Below are 21,734 nucleotides of genomic sequence, written 5' to 3'. Positions count from 1 at the left end.
AAGTGATTTAGAAATCTGACTTCTTAAAACAAAAATAAACTTTAGTTTTAATCACAACTAATTAATTTAATAAACAAAATATTTTCCAAATTTAAATGTAAGCTATTAGAGGATATAAGATACTAGGACTGCAACAGATTTTTGGGGTTTGAAGAATAATGTTATGATGTTGTCTGTATTATTTTCATCCGAAGGCACATTATGTTTCTGGACATTTATTTACCATTAGATAGGTTGAGTTGCATTTGGGGGTTATGATACATGTACCAACAGTTTAGAAATTAGGGGCCAAAAACAAGCATTTTAGTAATGTCCGCACAATAACTTGTTTGTAAGTGTATAGATCTCTACGACATTGTACCATAAGAAAGACTAGGATTTAATTGGGGGGGGGGGGGGGGTATTATCCCAAACATGCGGGAATTGGGGGTCAAACAAAGAGGCCAAAAATAAGCATTTTTCTCAGTTTCCAGTCAATAACATTTGTTTAAGTGTATGCATCTCTCTAAAATTGACTACACGATTCTGTACTACAAAGGCAAGGCTGGGATTGAGTGTGGGGTAATTGCTCCAAAAAAGGGAGGTGGGAAATTTTTTTTAACATGTTAAAGGGCTTTCTTTTTAGGTCACCTTGGCTGAAGGGCCAAGTGAGCTTAATTCATCTTTTGGCATCTGTTGTCTTTTAACTTTTACAAAAATCTTCTCTGAAACTACTAGACCAAATTTAATCAAACTTAGCCACAATCATTATGATTATTAGGGTATCTAGTTTTAAAAAAATGTGTGCACTGTGACCGATGTATATTTTGTCTCATTTTCTCACAAACTTCGACAAACCTTTCTGAAATTTGTATTGATGTTTATATGAGTGAGCTTTACTGTGTGATGTCTTGATATATTTTTCTTAGAAACTAAATATCAGGACTTTCTGAAACTTGGTATCAAAGTTTTATGACCGGAGCTTTTCATGTGTGATACATTTTCAATTTTATCGTTCCTGTTTACTATGTTTACTGAATGCATTTAGTTTGTTTCTGAGATACTTCAATTGGATTACTACATTTAGGTGTATTAGAGAATAGTTTTGTACAGCCTATGTTGTCAAAGGTTTTTTCTAACCTTGACCTCATAATTATGATCATTGAAATGCTTGTAGTCATGGTAGTATTAACTTCTCTTTTTTACTTGCAACATAATTCAATTATGACCACTAAAACAGGCAAGATTTTTTTATGTGTCTAATCTTGTTGATGTATTTTTAGCTTTTTGCACACTCCTGTCATGCCTGTTGTATATTATGTATTTTATTGGAAGTTTATTTTATTATGTCCTAAAAGAGATTGTTTGGGTAAATTATATTTTTAATTACTGTTATGTTACCTGTGTTAGCAGCAGCAAATCCAATTAAAACACCAGTTCATATAGCAAATTTACTGTTTTTATTCAATTTTATCAAGAGTTGGGTTCAGGAACATGTTGACATTTACTGCATTTATACTTCTATGAATCAAGAGTTAGATAAATCACCATCACTTATTGTAAAAGATTTTCATTTCATAGACAAAATTGTTAGTCTCACTTGAAGAGAATTGTATATTAAGCATAATTTTAAGAATAGTGGTTGACAGATGTCAAAGTTACATGTTTGGTGGTCAACATTGTTAAAAATAAAAGGTTTTACGAAAAACATCATTAAAATTCATCTAGGGACACAATTGTAATTAGACTTGAAGAGAGTTTATACTTTTCTAATCCTCCAGGAATTTTTTGTTGACCCAACTGTCCGAAATCATGATGGCTGGCACTTTTTTCTCATTGTTGAAGCTTGTACTGAACGGTTGTATAATGGCCTATAATTGCTTTAATACATCTACTACTTAATCTGAACTATGGTGATAGCTGTTTTATGGCAATCACACCACATCTCTTTACTTTAATATTACTATAAAGATAGAAAACATCAGGCAAAAATAGGATCATAAATTTTAATTAGATTACAATAAGATATTTATTAAGGCATTTTTTGTAAATTCTTAAAGTATAATGTTTTAAAATGTTTGTACATTTTCTGGTTAATGATTATGTTAATTTGTGAATTGGTAGTTCACAAAAAGGGTTTTAAAGAAGACTGCTGAAACAGGTCCAGACCCAGTATTGGTCTTGCTTACTTTACTTAATAAATTTATGAAAGTTTGTGAATTTTCTGTTTGTTATCCAACATATTAAATGTTTGTTGAATACATTCAAAATGTATATTTCTTCTGTGTTGTTAATATATAAAGGGACGACAGGTACATGTATCAATCCAGTATCATTTAGGGCCCATCCTTGACAAAAGATGGTGAAAATGATACCAGAGGGACATTTAAGCTTGTAAATCAGAAATAAACTGACGACACCATGCATGGCAAATGAAGAAGAAACAAAAACCCAGACAAACAATAGCACACAAAACACAATACAGGAAATTAAAGACTAAGCAACAGGAAATGGGAATTGAACCAGGAATCTTCCCAACCCTTGAAGGGAACCTTTATTATATAAATAAGGCGTTAGTTTTCTCATTTGATTTGTTTTACATTGACATTTAGGGGCTTTAAATACCGGACTTTGCGGTATGGACTTTGCTCATTGTTGACAGCCTTTAGGTGACCTATAGTTGTTAATTTCTGCGTCATTTCGGTCTCTTTTGGAGAGTTGTCTCATTGGCAATCATACCGTATCTTCTTTCATATTAATTGTCTTTCATGCAGCTGCTTTTAAGTAAGTTCCATTTTTAGTGTTTAAACGGTTAAACGTCACATACTTTATTCATATAATGTGATATTGAAAATTTCTAACATACGTGTAATAATGCAGTTAAATGATAGTAGTTTTATTCATTATATCTGCTTTCATTGTCATTTAAAACTCGTTATGACTAGAGAGATGAATACATGTTTGTCCATGACAGAATCTCTGAAAAGCTTGCATAGTCAGATGCATGCAAATACTGAAGAAATTATAGTTCATGAAATGAATGAATAATTTCAAGTGCTGTCAAGAAAACATCCATTCCATAAGCTGTTGATGTCCATCCTGAAGGACACTGTTCTTGTAATTCAGTTTTGCACTCATGAGAGGGTGTGAATGTCAGACTATGATAGATGGGTCTTGGATTTTCTTCATCAAAAAGAGCTCCTTCTACTCCATAAAATTCTTCGTCTTCAACCGCTAGGTCATTCTGTGTTCCTATTGGGTTATTCATTTGTCCAGCTAACCATAAGCGTATAGGAGATGATTTTGCAGTGCGCAATCTATGGCGTGCCCATGCTTCCCTCCAGATACACAGTTTTTCATTTATTTTTGGCATAAATACATGATGCAGTGAAAACATATGAATTTCATCCAGAGGGTCTAACAACCCTTCATCTTCCATGAAGTAAAATAACACATAATAGTATGCAAGAACACCATCAAAGACATCACGCCATAGTCTCTCTATGCGTTGGTTGTGTACACTTTTACCAACAATCATGCTTCCACGATTTGCTCCTCGCCTTTCAATCATAAAATCGGCAACTTTACTATTTTCCATACCTTTATCAGACCTCACTCTAAGTGGAAGCCCAAATTCATTTACTCCTTCAAGAAAACAACTTGCAACGGTTTCTGCTTTGTTGTTATCAATACATTTTAAAAAAGTGATAAATCTGCTAAAGCCATCAATTCCTCCAGCTATGATAAAATTCCATCGTACGAGTTTATGGTTAGTGGCAATGTGCCAAAGGTGATTAACACCCTGCACATTGTAAACTCTTCTTTTCAGCCTTCCTGCACGCCTGTCTTGTATTCCATTGTCATCAACATGATGTAGAATTTCCCGAAGTCTTGATCTTTGTACCTGTAAAAAAGAACTTGCATAAGTAACACTAATCATAATGTAAAACCAATGTGAGTGAGCTACCTTTTTTTTTAGGGGGAGGGGGGATTGCTAGGGTGAAGAATTTTGTGCTGCATTTTTTTTGTAATATCTGCTGCGTTTGAATATTTCACTCACTCTTTTCGGTCCTGCATTGTTTAGGTTTTTTCTCATTTTTTTCATAAATTGACATCCTGTCTTTTTTGGGGCAATGTCCCATCCTGCCTGTAATTTACATAAAACTCCTGTCCAGCCTAATTTTTCAAATTTCCTCACATTACTTCAATGTGTTGTTATATGGAAGAATGTGTGCTACACTGATCTGTAATATAAGTGACAAAAAAGGGGGGGTCAAATAATATGCAAATGAAATAAACTAAGATCAGAGGAAACAGTAAGAAAGATTAAACTTAACTGAATAATGATCTCATTTACCTTTACATTTTTTTGAACCAGAATTTGTCTTAGTAAGGTTTCTCCACAAAAAGGGAACTCTGTAATTACATTTGTAATTAAGTCTTCTAAAGCGCCATCTTCGATGTCTGTGAAATACTCTTTTTTTAATCCATATTCGTCCATCCTTCTATATATTGTTCTTTCCGATACTGATAACAGGTTAGCTATGTCAGAAATGAGAAATCCATCCTCCAAAAGGTTGTTCAAAATTTCCTTTGGGATAATGAACTTTGGAGCACCTGCCTTAAAAAAAATATGTTGTTTCTTTATTTTGGGTTCATGTCCATATAGTAAACCCCTTAGTAATAGTAAAACAGAAAAAAAAATCAAAATCCGACCACTTAAATGGTACAGCAATTTCATAAAAAAAATTATAAACACACGGACAAAATATAGCTTCAAGTTAGACAAATCTTGAAAACGTAGATAGTTCAATTTTTTTAAAATTTGATAAATATGCAGCAAAACATTACCTTTTATTTTACCCTTTCGTGAACATATTAGTTATTTGAGAAATTGCACACATTTAAAGGACATTTATATAAAACACAAATAATTCAACAACAATAAAATTGAGAAAGGAAATGGGGAATGTGTCAAAGCGACAACAGCCGAAGGCCACCAATGGGTCTTCAATGTAGCGAGAATTCCCGCACCCGTAGGTGTCCTTCAGCTGGCCCCTTAAAATATGTATACTAGTACAGTGATATTATGGACGTCATACTAAACTCCGTATTATGCACAAGAAACTAAAATCATACAAGACTAACAAATGCCAGAGGCTCCTGACTTGGGACAGGCGCAAAATTGTGGCGGAGTTAAACATGTTTATAAGATCTCAACCCTCCTCTATACCTCTAGCCAATGTCGAAAAGTAAACGCATAACAATACGCACATTAAAATTCAGTTCAAGAGAAGTCCGAGTCCGATGTCAAAAAATGTAACAAAAGAAAATAAATAAAATGACAATAATACATATTAAATAACAACAGACTACTAGTAGTTAACTGACATGCGCTGGCATGCAGACCTCAATTAAACTGATTGAAAGATTATGTCTAAATCATATGAATATCAAGCACAATCTCTCCCGTTAGGGGTTTAGTATCATACTTTCATAAAATATATGAGAAGAACATAACCCGTGCATTGGTGGATCCAGGGGGGGATTAGATAATGATTTAAAGGGGACGACTAGTCTATTTGATGTCTGTGATATTCTAAGAGATTTTTTTCCGATTGATTGTTTATTTTCCTCTGCTGCTACACATGCTTATTAATTTACATATTAATGTCATTAATTTATTTTTTACCGCTAAATTGTTTTGTGGTAAATAACTAATTAATGTAATTACCGTCTCTTCCATGCCCGTCTTGAATTTCAACATAAAAGCTAAATATCAAATAAACAATACTCCTAATGCTCAGGTTGGTTGTCATCGTGCAACACAGTTAATAATACCATATTGGAAAACAAAGAACTCCCTTTTGTCATAAGACACTGTCAAACATCCAAAATACTATCCATACTCATCTGTGTCCACACTTGTACTGTGGTAAACAATTTCATTTTTAAAATTCTTCTGATATTTGATGATTGATGTAATTTATGATTATACACATATTATTATTGGTTTTTTTTTGTACTCACTTTATTGCTAAGGCTTGTGCATTTCTCTGGACGAACAGTACCATAACTAATGCACGCAATTCGTAGTTTCATCATTTCATCTGAATGAACTACCCCTAAATTGTAAAAATCATGTCTGTCCAATTTGCAGATAATATCCGGTGTAATTTTTTCTTTTACAAACTTTTCGGACAAATTGCCTAAATTACAGGACTTCAGTAACTGTTCCATTTAAAATTTGGGTGGTGCATTATAAATTTTTGTCCTATATTTTTTGACCGGATTCGGCAATGTCCGATAAAATTTCCGATGTTTACCGAATCATCTCATCATACATCAATCTCATCATACATTAATCTCATCATACATCAATCTCATCATCATCACCGATCATCATCTTCATCAACAAAAAACGTATAATGTTGTGAGCACTGCATATAATGTTGTGAACACTTAATATAATGTTGTGAACACTTAATATAATGTTGTGAGCACTTAATATAATGTTGTAAGCACTTAATATAATGCTGTGAGCACTGCATATAATGTTGTGACCACTGCATATAATGCTGTGAACACTTCATATAATGTTGTGATCACTGTATATAATGTTGTGAGTACTGCGTATTATGTTGTGAACACTGCATATAATGTTGTGAACACTGCATATAATGTTGTGAGCACTGCATATAATGTTGTGACCACTGCATATAATGCTGTGAACACTTCATATAATGTTGTGATCACTGTATATAATGTTGTGAGCACTGCGTATAATGTTGTGAACACTGCATATAATGCTGTGAACACTGCATATAATGCTGTGAGCACTGCATATAATGCTGTGATCACTTTATATAATGTTGTGAGCACTACATATAATGCTGTGATCACTTCATATAATGCTGTGAACACTGCGTATAATGCTGATTATTAACATAAGGCAGTCGTGGCGTTCCATAATTTTCACTTATTGCAACTTATTTTATTACAAATTAACGTGTAAATAAAGGTGTCTTCGTAGAGGTCCGCGTTCATCGATTGTAAACACTGTTGAGTTCGATTTACATAAGAATTTTAAATATATACGTATCCGTGCATAAATTTAATTTACTGATCGATCGGTGACAGTTGTCAGGGTTTCTCTCAAATAGGTAATTTGACTTATCTGACGGATCCTATGGGTCACCGATCACCGATCACTCATCGATCAGTCAAACATCCGTCACAGACCATTCACCAATCAGTCAAGTTCACGTCAAACAGTAACGCCTAAGGTTGCAAGTACTGTATTCTTGTATGGGACAAAAAATCAAATCAAATGAACATGGGACCATATGAATGGCGAGTTATGGGAGCTTTGTTTGGGAGACTTCGTAACAGCATCCTGTTACAATTACTTCTTGTTTGTTCTATTTCCAAAGGCAAAATTTCCACTTCACGTTAAGCAAGCAACAATCAATCAACAAAATAACACTAACAACCTATAGTGGATAGTTTTCTGATTTTAACCATTGCCACTGGACGTTAAGCAAACAACAATCAATCAATCAGTGCAAACATACCGCATCTCCTTATCTTAATATATGTTTCAGCTCCACCAAGAGATTGCGGTGACATAAAAGGCTTGAGTAGAGTGTACACCATCAACCCTGATAGAGATAGTTGTGGTTTTAGTGTCTACTGTGACATGACTACAGATGGCGGAGGCTGGACAGTAAGTAAATTGTAAAGAATCATAGGTAATTTTATTGTTTGTACCCCAAAATTAAGACAACGTCACGTCATTGGCTAAATGTCCATTGTTTATGACATTTGCAACCAATCAATACGTTTAGGTGTAAAAACATTTAATATCCCCAAGTATGCATTAGATTCTGAAACTGCTTATTGGTGTCTTGGGTATTTAGATATTGTTATCTCATATTTCTACCGACCGTCAGTAAAACAATTACGTGAGAGCTTACATTTGGCTTTGCAGTCATGTCCGGTAAGAAAGAGGGGGGGGGGGGGGGGCGCCAAATCCGCTGACATCTGAAGAATGCGTCGTGCTATATTCGTTTGAGAACCCTTATCTGTACAACGTCAGGAATATATCCGTTTTTGGATTTTTATGGCTTCTTGACGTCAAAACAGAGACCGATCTTGAATCAGATTTACATCAGATAATTATATTACTGCATGTGTCTTGGATTTATATTTCACCCCCATTTTTATGCGCCACTTGTGACCATTAAGTTTTTCTGTAACGTTTGTTCGTTCGTTCGTCCGTATGTCCCGTTTCAGCTTAATGTTTTTGGTAAAGGTAGTGTTTTTAAAGTTGAAGTCTAACCTACTTGAAACCTTGTACACATGATCCCTATATGATCTTTCTAATGTTAATATCAAGTTACAGATTTTACTTTAAATTCAAACATTTTTTGATTCGAGCGTCACTGATGAGTCTTTTGTAGACGAAACGCACGTCTGGCGAAAATATGAAATTTCAATCCTGGTTTTTATAATAAGTTTATTCACGGTTCACTGAACATATGGCCATCCGTGTAATATGCACTCATTCTTGTGTAATATTTTGTTAGTTTTGAGTTTAAACAAAACTATGAAACACATTTACGCTACAAATCTATCAACGTCAACACGCTCTTTTAATTCAAAACTTACTTTGAATATCTATTAGTTGATAATTCGTATTTAAAAGATCCACAGGGGCGTTAAAAAACAAAAAAAACATTTGTTTTGATAAACAAACAATAATCGTGGCCTTGATTATTGTAGGCATACTTGTTCAAGGTATGCAAATATATAATGGGACGTATTTTCATGTGCTATAAAATATATCTATCGGGCTATTTAAAACATGATTAATCTAGCTAATCAATGATAATAAACTCATGGGAAAATCGCCCTTACTATTTTTTCTAAATTCTCTTTTAGTAATCCAAAAGTTTCAGATGAAATGTACGTGCCACCTCCCCTTTTTCGTGACACCCACCCGTTTCAAAACGGCTCTTCAGGGACGGAGGAAAAAGTTAGTCTTGTGAAGGTTATTCCATATAATTTGCACGACTGTTGGGGAAATGAACGACCATAAAAGCGTTCCATACCTAACCGTCAAAGACGCCGTTGTGGTGCAGGTCGGGGAAATTTGAACTACTGATTGGATATGGATAGTTCTATTAACCTTTAAAAAAAAGACGTCAATGATTCTAAGTGCAATTTTTGATTAAAATTGCCTTGATCTCCCTGTAATTATTTTACCATTGATGATCTATACTTTACGATGCGTGTTCAAAAACACTATTTTTTCTTTAAAAATTACAAATGTATTTGAATAGGAATGTATAAACAATTACAGTGGATGATTGCAATGATTCTGGGTTGATTCCCTGGTGTAAAGACAATCACTGGTCAGAGAAATTGTTCGGTAATTCTTGAATTTAAATAGAATTACTGTCCTTTTTAAAACTTGGTACAGAAAAAGACGAGCCTGTTTTTGTCCAGCAATGAAAAAACATTAAATCGGGGAGATGTATATTTTTTAGAACGCAATGAGAATCAGCTACAGCGTCTGAAATTGGGTTATAAAAAAGATGGGACATTTACAACTTTGCAGTAGAAAGGCAACTTGCGTTCTAAAAAATAACAACTCCGGCAACTAAACGCTACATGAACAACAGAAGACACAGCAGTACAAACACCACCAGTCATATTCCTAGTTTTGTAGATCTATTAAAGTAACTAAAATTAAACGTGCTTGACAGTCATATTCTTAGATCTGCAAATAATGATAATTTCTTGGTTTTATGTTTTACTGTTTTCGAGATAGTTGGCAAAAACTAATTTAAAGGAAATGTTAAATAACAAAAAAAAAAAAAAAACAATTGCAAAAATATGGAACTCCGAGGAAAATTCAAAACAGAAAGTCCCTAATCAAAGGACAAAATCAAAAGATAAAACACATCAAACGAATGAACAAATCATTTCAGGGCAAAATTTCACGTATGAGATACGGAGTGGTATACTACTGTTGCTTTTATTTATTCATATTGGCAGCTATTGTTTTGCTTTTCGGGGGATTTTTTGATTTTATATTTTATATGCTGTAATTGTACTTATTATCGTGGTGTGTTTATTTTCACGAATTTCGCGGTTGGTTTATTATCACGAAAATAAATACACGCGAATCTAAATCCAACTTGTTAACTGAAAACTTACTGTCCATCTATGCATGTAAACTTGACCTTACATGGACGACATGACATGTTTACAACCCTGTTCATCTGATTACTAAACAAACTAGATTAATATCAATAGGTGACAAGTAAAAACCAATTAAAGATCAGAGAAAAAATATTGACTGGAGATTACCTTGAACCATATGACTTTATATTGTACAAACCAATTATTTGGATACTGGAAGGCATATTGTGTAAAATAATTAAACACAAAAAACAATAACAAAAAACAAACAAATTATTAAATAAATGCCTTTTTTAAAAGTTTCAAACATAATTTAGAAAGTTTCTTTTAAAAAAGTTGACTTTTCCGAACAGTGTTCATTATGTATATTGTTGCATTCATGGTTTTTTGTCGACTCGTCCATATCCAAATGTTTGACTTCTTTGTTGAGGCATGTCATAGAAAGATTTCATATCGAATGTACTAAATTTGGGGTCCGACGTCCGTGAACTTTTCACTCTTTGAACTTCTATTTAGGAACCACGAAACAGGATCAATGTATGAATCTGTTAGGTTTCTCCATTGTTGAAGCATATGATAAAACGATCATAACATGTCATTTTTCTTATCTCATGTATTATTAGCCCTCGGTGAACATCAGCCCTCGAGCCATGCGGCTCCTGGGCTGATATTAAACATAGGGCTGATAATACATGCGATATGAAAAATGTCATGTAATAATCTGATACTATAAAACATATTTTATTTAATTTCGAGAAAAAAAATCGAGAAAAAAAATACCCGTGAACTTGTGTAAAATACACAATTCCCGAAAATAAGTACCCGCGAAAAAGTACAATTAAGGTAATTATTATAGCATTTGACATCAAAGTGAATAACAACATATATAGGACAGCTAATAAGGCAACAGTATTATACTGCTGTTCTAAAGTCATAAATCGATTGAGAGAAACATTCTTTTACGGTCATTTTTAGTAGTTTCCAATACGCAATGCAATGTATAATACGTGTCTTTGAAAATAATTATTTTAAAGTATTGCGACTATTCTCTATATTCCTAAATGTTTTACTAAATTTTTCGTGGTATTTGTTCATTGTTCTGGATTCTGTAACTCCACCCGGACCCTCATTTAAGTAATCACCAAAATGCTTTCTTGCGCAGATACTCGTCTATTTGTAATTTAAACACATGTGTTGTTGCAATTTTAGGTATTCCATACTAGAATAAATGGTAACGTAGACTTCTATAGAGACTGGGAGGAGTTTGAAATAGGATTTGGTGACGTTGAGACTGAATTCTGGCTAGGTAGTGAAGTATAAATAGAGGAAGTAAAAGTGTCTTGAAAATAATCAAATGCATTGACGGAGTAATAGGAAAGTCATGCTATATACAAACGATTGATAGTCCTCTAAAGAGAGGCGGACGATACCAAATGAATATTCAAACGATACCAAATGAATATTCAAACGATACAAAATGAATTTTTAAACAATACCAAATGAATATTCAAACTGATTAGTCGATTATCAATAATCCTCTAAAGGAGTCAGAAGATACAAAATGAATATTCAAATTCAGTAGTTGATATATACAAACGATTGATAATCCTCTAAAGAGATGCGGACTATAGCAAATGAATATTCAAACTCTTTAGTCGTTGAACAACTGACCGTCATGACAACAAATCCCCTTAAAAATATAACTTTAGGAAAATACAACAAACAAAATGAAGACTATTTGAACCCAACTAGAAACCCGATGAAAACACAAAATCAACCAAAAATGTTGAAGTCACTTTATTGAAGTTTGTTTTTATAAGGATTACAACGAACTAACGCCTGTACACGACCATTAAAACACAAATTGTAGACGTCGCAACACACAAGTACAGTAACACGACATATAAATATTATAGTACTTCAAAAACAGACGATCGACATAATTACTACATGATACATACCACATCAAGTACTAAAAACGAATCAAAAACAGACTTAAAAGCAATGACGATAAACATATGGTAAAGTTAGTTAGACATAATGACAACGAGGAATTGATTTAAACGAATGTTTAGTGCCCTAATAACTACCTCCCAGGCATATATAAACAAGATTCGCAAACAAAGTAACCTTCATCAATTTCGAAGAAAATTTTATTCATTCGATTAAAATTTAAAATGTTAAGTTTGCGGGTTCTTTTGATAAGCATTGCAATGACAATTATGGTGGGAAGCAGTTTACAATATTTTAGGACGAAATTTAATTTACAGAAATTGTTGCTATGGCTATCGATTATAACTTTCTTCCAAGTATTCAAAGTCTATGGTATTTAATCTGTGTGACAATATGGTTTACTTAAGGACGACAGAGAGGGGCAAAAGGTAGCAGATGGACATTTAAACTCATATGTCGAAAATGAACAGACACCACCATGGCTAAAAAAGAATGACCAATAGACAAATAATAGTACAGGTGCAGTACCACCATGGATTTCTCAGTATTATGTTTTGTTAAATATTGCAATTTTCATAAAATTGGTGGAACAATTCTCTTAAATATAGCGTTCTATAGTAATTGCTTTGACAGGCGAATTTATTGTTCATATTTAACATAGCAGCTCTTTTTGTCACGTCGTTGATACTTCCGATCGGTCACACAAGCCGCCGTTTGCTTGATTTATTTTATAGGATAAGAGTAATGTGGATTCATTATTATTCGTTTGATACCAATGTTATTTGCAAACCACGATATTAAATATCCACCAACATGTACGCTTTTTTTTTTAATTCCCGAAAATTCATACCCACGAAAATAAATGAATCCACATTATTTTAAATATTTTTTTCTGTTTAAGGAAATGAAAAACTTCACCTACTTACTTCCAGCAACGCATACACCCTTAGGGTTGTTTTAGAAGATTTTGATAACGAGACACGTTATGCAGAATATCAATCATTTGCCATAGGTGATGCGCCTTCTAAATATGCATTATCTGTCAGTGGGTATAGTGGCGACGCAGGTAAATATCATTGGGCAGATTTAAATTGACTTTCAGGCCAAAAATTACCAAACTAGATAAACATCGAGTGTTTTCTTACAACTCTGCAGATATGTAAGTGGTGTGAAGATACCAGAGGATCATTCAAACTCATCAATTGGAAATAAACTGGCAACGCCATGGCTACAAAAGAAAAAGACAATCAAACAATAACACCAAAAACACAACAAACAAAAGTAGAGACTAAGCAACACGAACTAAATTAAAAGCTAAGAGTGGTCGTGGTTGCTCCTGGAGAATATGTAGATCCTGCTCAACATGTGTCACCGCAGATGTTACGTTCTGTTCGATAATCACATCAGACAGTAAATAAACTCATCATAGATACCAGGACTAAATTGTGTATATACGCCAGACGCGCGTTTCGTCTACAAAAGACTCATCAGTGACGCTCAAATCTAAAAAAGTTAAAAAGGCCAAACAAAGTACAAAGTTGAAGAGCATTGAGGACCAAAATTCCTAAAAGTTTTGCCGAATACAGCTAAGGTAATCTATGCGTGAGGTGGAAAAGCCAGTTAGTATTTAAAAAAAATCTAAATTTTGTCAACAGTTAACCCGTGCTGTTAGTTCCATTCTAAAGAAAGCTTTAGCCGTCTCCTTCGATTGCGGGTGGAGTTTATAATCCAGATCTAAATAAATAACATGAACTTAATGAATTCTAACAAAAACAAAATGTCTGTTCACATACCGATACCCCAAAGGGTGACTGGGGAATACAAGAATGCTCACCATATGTCTTCCTTCAAACGGCAGTAAAACCTCTTATAAAGTAGACATCCATTTGACTGCGGAATGTATACATTTGCAGGTATGTCCAATCAAAATGAGAACTTTAAATCCGATGTCACGTATAAAAAGAGCGCCTTGCCCATTGTAGTTAAGAAACGATGTTACAACTTGTTAAGGGGTCTGCACGTGACCTGTTGCAAGTCTAAATTTCTCTGAACCTAAGCCCGGACGCCTCTTTTACAAAACCTACTTATTGTTTTAATTGTTAATTTGTTTTCGTCCTGAATATTGGACGTTTAGCAACCAACTATCAATCACATACCACTATATTGCATTTATATCAATGTAATTAAAAACATATACCATGCATTAACATTGAGAATGGAAATGGGGAATGTGTCAAAGAGACAACAACCCGACCATAGAACAGACAACAGCAGAAGGTCCCCAACAGGTCTTCAATGCAGTGAAACATTCCCGCACCGGGAGGCGTCCTTCAGCTGGCCCCTAATCAAATATATATAATAGTTCAGTGATAATGAACGTCATACTAAACTCAAAGTTGCGGCGGGGTTAAACATGTTTAAGAGATCTCAACCCTCCCCCTATACCTCTAGCCAATGTAAAAAAGTAAACGCATAACAATACGAACATTAAAATTCAGTTCAAGAGAAGTCCGATTATAATGTCAGAAGATGTAACCAAAGAAAATAAACAAAATGACAATAATACATAAATAACAACAGACTATTAGCAGTGAACTGACATGCCAGCTCCAGACTTCAATTAAACTGATTGAAAGATTTTGTCTTCATCATATGAATATCAGGCACAATCCTTCCCGTCAGGGGTTTATTATCATACCATCATAACAAATATGAGAAGAACATAACCCGTGCCATGCCAACAACTGTTTTTTTTTTAAAGAAATGTGTTTAGTTCCGATGCAAAGACCCTATAAGTGAATCAATAGTAACGCCAAAATATGCAATCTTTAATGACCTAAAAACAGAATCGTAACTATATCCCATCTTATTAAGTCTATTTATTTTAATGCATTTACCAAGACGAGAAGACGACAGTTTTCATTTCGTTTGAAGTCTTGATTTTGTCATTCAATAAGGAAATTCCCGATTTTAGTTTTCCGTCGTGTCCCGTACAAGTATATACGTTTTTTTTTGTTTTTTTTTTATAGGAGACAGTCTTTCCTATTCAAATGGTATGAAGTTTACAACTTTTGATCAAACAACAATCCCCCTTCGATGTATGGTAACTGTGCTATATCTTTCCATGGTGCTTGGTGGCATAAGACCTGTCATCATAGCTGTCTGAATGGTGGATATTTGGCGGGAGATCAATCGACGTTTGGAAGTGGAATTAATTGGTACACTTGGCGGGGTTTAGAATACTCTTACAAGTCGGCCAGAATGATGATACGAAGACAGTAGGCGATATATTTGAAGAATTTTACACGAGTTGTTTAGCGAACAGCGATTAATAATGATGATGTTGATTTTTCAGATAATATTTAATCAATATGTAACTGTACACGTGGACATTTAGACGATTGGCACAATTTTACATTGATTATTATCAATTGCAATAAATTGTATGTTGTCCTTATTTCGCTTTGTCAACATAGCATTATTCTAATTATCACAACATAGTTATGTTGGACACATGCGCACACACTTGCTGTTTATATTCTCGTTATTTTTAATTATAAGCATTTTAATTGTACTTTTATTATATTATGTATTATTCTCTGCTATCTGTTGTTTTGTCATATTGTATATACTTGTTAATGTATTGCCATTGCATGTTATTTATGCTTTCGCAAATAAAATATTCATTCATTCATTCAAATGCCTTAATAAAATATGATTTTATATTTGGTCTTCGATCAGCATATATTGACTTTGCTATGAAACTTACCAATAATGAAAATGGTGAAGTTGAAGTAATCCCTTTGTAAATTTAGCGGACGCCATACTTTTTCACGTATGTGAACTACCGAATTAGACTATTTACCGGGTTTATGATAACAGAAGCAGCACGACGGGTGCCACATTTGGAGCACGAACTGCTTACCTTTCCGGAGCACATGATATCACCCCAGTCTTTGGTGGGATTCTTATTGCTTAGTGTTTAATTTTCTATTTTGTGTTTTGTGTGTTTTTGTCTGTCTGTCTGTCTTTTTTTCTTTTTCAGTCAGGGCATTGTAAGTTTATTTTTTATCATAATGTAAATGTTCATCTGGTATCTTTCGCCCAAAAAATACGAATACAAATCAAATACTAAGTGTGTTTATTAGCATATACAGGATAAGTTCTGGACTCGTTATATCTCATTAAAGTATCCCAATATCCACGACAATTAAATTCGAAGCGTATGGATGCTTTGAACTTTCAATCTTAACTAAATATTATAATATTTAGAGGCTTTGGGATACCTGACGAGGAAGACATTTATGCTATAATAACGACTTTGACAAAATAGAATACGAATAAAAATCACATCCTTAGAGTATGTTTTAGTATTTATATTACCTTCTATAAGGTAGGGATTATCTTCTTTCTAATTACATTGTCAAATTGACCATGATAATAGTCGATAATTTTCAAATAAAACGAAAGCACGCATGCGCGGTTTTTGGAGGTATTTCTTTGCATACGCGGCGTAGATACAAAGTCAAACAACATTCAGGCCATTCGAAATCCAAAACAGTAAGAGAATTCCCTAATGAGACATTGAAACCAAAAGTTCATTTCATGCTTCCTGACCAGATCTAAAAAGTTGGACCTCTAGTGCACTTGAAGACTTTAAGATTTGAGGCAAATCATAGTAACTGTAAAGAACGTACCCAAATAAATAAATGTAAAAATAATTTATGTAAATATCTTAAGAACTGCTGTTTAATAACGGGCTTGAAAAAAGTTGAACACAACTAAGCGATTAGTGAAACTACATATAAGCTACAATGTCCGATTAAAAAATATGAATATTTTGAAATGCACATTCATGTATGTACAGGTAAACACTTGAAATCTTGTTAACATATTAATATGATTCCTGCATTTACTGTTTAAATGTTTAAGGCAACATAGCAACTCATAGAACTATTGGCGTATTAAACACATAAATTGGCATTATGTCAGATTAGATTTACTGCTGAAATATTATGAACTCATGTAGATAAAAACAACATGTTGCAATGGAGTATATGTATGTTAAAAGTTTGCCTTTTTCATTTTTTTAGTACAATGGTATTTACTCATATTCCATGACACTTTTTGTTAACATTAAGCCAACTGACTCAAATTCTCTCTCCGAATATCAAATGACCGTCTGAACTGTACCAAACATTAGAATAATATGAACTCCATTTGTGTCAATTAAAGGAATAGGCCATTGAAAGTTAAAGGCAAGGATAGTACAATTTGTAAAATTTGAATACTATATAAAAAAAAGTAATACAAATGTAATAATAACTTGAGTTTATGACTTTTGACCTTGCATTTATTATGTGTCAACAGACATTACAGAAACTACAATTTGATTTTTTAAAGGATTTAGTTAAAGAAAGAAATAAGGACGTACTATACAAAACCATTTACACACCACTGTAAGTTATTGTGGTAAAGTGAAAATGCTTTTGTTCCTACCTAAATTGTGGTTATTGTTTGATGAGTTTGAACAGTAAAGTACATGCATATCATATTAATTGGCATTATGAAATTGACTGTCATCAATTCTAATGCAAAATACTTTTTAATATGAATAGCAATAGCATTAAAAGATTCATAAAAATTCTAAAAAAATAAAATAGAGAAGAAAAAATAATCATTCAACGTGTCCTGAAATATTTAAATCATTATCGAGTTAGATAACGAAAAAAATATTTCTTGACACGTGGACTGATTTTTTTTATCGGAGCAGCTCTACCGATAAGGATACTCTTCAAATCACAAATTGTATTTAATCATCCATTTGTTTGGAACGACGTTTCAAAATATATTAATCCCACAGTGTATTTACTCAATCATTAACAGACAGATTCACCTCTTTGTTCTTAATGACTCAAATAGATGATATATCTGATTATTAAAAAAAAAACATTACTCAAGCAGAAAGTTAACCACATAAAAATGCTGATTATTGAGACAATTGTGACACGAACTATAGATCAAGCCGAATTACCTAGAGATGAAAACCCCAAATAGGATGAAAAATATGACACTGGACATTTATCAATCGAAAATCAATAGATCATCGTTTTTTTTAAGAACTTAATATTTTCGTTGGAAATCGTTTAACAAATAAAGGATAATGATTAATGGATTAGAGACTTCTAATGGTTCCCTCATCAACTGAAAATTAACGAAGGCATAAACCAAATAATCATATTACTATTGATATTAGTTTGATAGTCCTTGAAGATCTGACTAACAATAATAACTTTCCTTAAATGGTCGAATGGATTCAACTTTAACAATTATAAAAGGATATGGTATGGAACCGAACTGTCAATTATTCTAGAGGAAGAAGGTCCAATTTTGCAAATGGATCTCGTCAACGAATAATTCATATTTTAATTATTTCGTTACACATGAAGGGGAAAATAAAGGACGAAACAATTGGCAAACATGGGAAGATACAAGTAGGTGGTCTGAAAATATGATAAACTGAATATATACTAGGCCAAAAAAAGAAACGTTACATGCTTATAAGATCATTTTGATTTTTAATGCTATTGCTATTCATATTAAAAAGCATTTTGCATTAGAATTGATGACAGTCAATTTCATAATGCCAAATAATATGATATGCATGTACTTTACTGTTCAAACTCATCAAACAATAACCACAATTTAGGTAGGAACAAAAGTATTTTCACTTTACCACAATAACTTACAGTGGTGTGTAAATGGTTTTGTATAGTACGTCCTTTTTTCTTTCTTTAACTAAATCCTTTAAAAAATCAAATTGTAGTTTATGTAATGTCTGTTGACAAATAATAAATGCAAGGTCAAAAGTCATAAACTCATTATTATTCTACTAGTTATTGTTACATTTGTATTACTTTTTTTATATAGTATTCAAATTTTACAAATTGTACTATCCTTGCCTTTAACTTTCAATGGCCTATTCATTTAAATGACACAAATGGAGTTCATATTATTCTAATGTTTGGTACAATTCAGACGGTCATTTGATATTCGGAGAGGGAATGTGAGTCAGTTGGCTTAATGTTAACAAAAAGTGTCATGGAGAATGAGTAAATACCATTGTACTAAGAAAATGGCAAACTTTTAACATACATATACTGCATTGCAACATGTTGTTTTTATCTACATGAATTTATAAGGGTGACTGGGGTATAGAAATATGGTCACTTGGTCTTCTCCCGACCGGCAGTAAAACGCTTGCTGAAGTGGGGCGTCCGTTTGGCTGTGCGGGATGTATCAAGTTCGTAGTCACGTCCGTCAGAACGGGACGTTAAATCCGATGCCTCGTGTAAAGAGAGTGCCACGCTCTGTGCACGTTAAGAACCCTTGCAACAACTCTTTAAGGGGTCCATAGGTGGCCTGGTTGCAAGGCAAAATTTCGGTCCCTATCCAATATACCCACATTTTCCAGTGGCAGTCCAAATTTCCCCGACCATCATTCTAGATGGCCTCTATTACAACAACCTACCTATTGTATTTATTGTGAACTTGTTCTCGTCCTGAATATGCATGAAATATTTGCCACTGGACGTTAAGCCACCAACAATCAATCAATCATAATATTTCAGCATTAAATCTAATCTGAAATAATGCCAATTTAAGGGTTTAATACGGCAATAGTTCTATGAGTTGCTATGTTGCCTTAAACATTTAAACAGTAAATGCAGGAATCATAGTAATATGTTAACAAGATTTCAAGTGTTTACCTGTACATACATGAATTTGCATTTCAAAATATTCATATTTCTTAATACTAGTCACATGTCAGGAACTATTTAGTTTTTCAAACTGACTAAAATATTACGGAACAAATCTAGAAGCACACAACACGAAACTCGACGCGTTATGTTTTGTTTCTATTCAAAAACGCACGTTAACATCTGTATATATAATCGCTTTATCCTTTACATTTGTAGGCCTCTTTTTAGCATACACAAATTATATGTGATATATCTTAATTTCTGTATGGAGAAAATGCAAGTTGTATTTAATGATAATACAAGACATTTATAAAGTATGAGGATGAACATGGACGCGGCCACTTACATTTTTGACAAAAACCATCTGAAAAGTGTAATTTTTTGGCATATTTGATAGATTTTTCATATTTAAGCTTGAATCGGAGCGTTTTTAGACTAAATCAGTTAAAATATTACACATGAATTAATCGAATCCACTGAATCAGACACTTAAGTGTTTTTAAAAAAATGTCCAAAATTTTTCGTTAGAAAAAGCTGATATTTGAGGCAAAATCGGCCCTTACCGGACCTACTCCGTTCCTACCAAAGAAGATGTTTTCAATACAATATATCTTCTGAAAAATGTTTGTCTTTTGCTTTGCTTGAAGTTTATGTTCTTTTCTTCGCAAAAACCCAGGACTCAAACTGAATTACTGATGCAATTCTATGCCTTAAAAATTTCCATGTCTTTCAAAAGATTTGGTTTTAGGATTCTTGAAAATCCAGAGAGCTAAAAACATATAAAATACAATTTCCATGTTAAATTACAGACGAATATCCTTCTTTAATAAATCCGGGGAAAGAATTTTTCAAGACCTTCCAACGAATTTTTCCTAAAATTCTCATAAGTAAAAGAGGTAAAGGAAATATGAAGCACATGACCTAACAGGATAAAGAAGACTGTGTTGGGATTCCTCCAACTTAAATAATCGGACATTGTAGCTTATATGTATTTTCACTAATCGCTTAGTTGTGTTCAACTTTTTTCAAGCCTGTTATTAAACAGCAGTTCTTAAGATATTTACATAAATTATTTTTACATTTATTTATTTGGGTACGTTCTTTACAGTTACTATGATTTGCCTCAAATCTTAAAGTCTACAAGTGCACTAGAGGTCCAAATTTTTAGATCTGGTCAGGAAGCATGAAATGAACTTTTGGTTTCAATGTCTCATTAGGGAATTCTCTTAAAAAGGATTCAAGAACGTCCTCAATCAATTCTTTTAGATATTCAGTATGACATGGTCGTAATGCCGGTGCACAAATATAAAACACAACATCATACACCATCAGTATTGTTTCCATTTTGGATCATCATTATTTTACAGTTGACACATGTTTTGCTTCAAAAATTTCTTTGGAAGTTGACTCTCCTTACGATGTCTCCACATTTTTCCAAATGCAATATTCTTGTACGAAATGTAGTTACTGTTTTGGATTTCGAATGGCCTGAATGTTGTTTGACTTTGTATCTACGCCGCGTATGCAAAGAAATACCTCCAAAAACCGCGCATGCGTGCTTTCGTTTTATTTGAAAATTATCGACTATTATCATGGTCAATTTGACAATGTAATTAGAAAGAAGATAATCCCTACCTTATAGGAGGTAATATAAATACTAAAACATACTCTAAGGATGTGATTTTTATTCGTATTCTATTTTGTCAAAGTCGTTATTATAGCATAAATGTCTTCCTCGTCAGGTATCCCAAAGCCTCTAAATATTATAATATTTAGTTAAGATTTAAAGTTCAAAGCATCCATACGCTTCGAATTTAATTGTCGTGGATA

The 21,734-nt window shown here is 33.2% G+C and overlaps 1 protein-coding gene and 1 long non-coding RNA gene across 3 annotated transcripts; one reads left to right on the top strand and one right to left on the bottom strand.

Annotated features, from left to right (window-relative positions):
- Nucleotides 1-2,791: 2,791 nt before the first annotated feature.
- Nucleotides 2,792-6,323, bottom strand: LOC143051900 (uncharacterized). 2 transcript variants are annotated; one of them, XM_076224894.1, is made up of 3 exons: nt 6,010-6,323; nt 4,337-4,600; nt 2,792-3,883 (listed from the first exon to the last, which is right to left on the bottom strand). In XM_076224894.1, the coding sequence occupies exons 1-3, from the start codon at nt 6,217-6,219 to the stop codon at nt 3,002-3,004; spliced, it is 1,356 nt and encodes a 451-aa protein (XP_076081009.1). In that variant the 5' UTR covers nt 6,220-6,323; the 3' UTR covers nt 2,792-3,001. The 2 variants fall into 2 exon arrangements, with proteins under 2 accessions (XP_076081009.1, XP_076081010.1); XM_076224895.1 differs by lacking the exon at nt 6,010-6,323 and adding an exon at nt 5,714-5,909.
- A 1,260-nt stretch (nt 6,324-7,583) lies between these two features.
- Nucleotides 7,584-13,202, top strand: LOC143051064 (uncharacterized). The gene is made up of 3 exons (XR_012970571.1): nt 7,584-7,705; nt 11,398-11,494; nt 13,043-13,202. It is a non-coding gene; the product is annotated as an uncharacterized LOC143051064 (long non-coding RNA).
- Nucleotides 13,203-21,734: the final 8,532 nt, after the last annotated feature.

Source organism: Mytilus galloprovincialis, chromosome 11 (genome assembly GCF_965363235.1).
Source record: "Mytilus galloprovincialis chromosome 11, xbMytGall1.hap1.1, whole genome shotgun sequence".
NCBI classification, from domain to species: Eukaryota; Metazoa; Mollusca; class Bivalvia; order Mytilida; family Mytilidae; genus Mytilus; species Mytilus galloprovincialis.
Note: the sequence above shows the minus strand (reverse complement) of the source record. Positions and strands in the feature narration are given on the sequence as shown.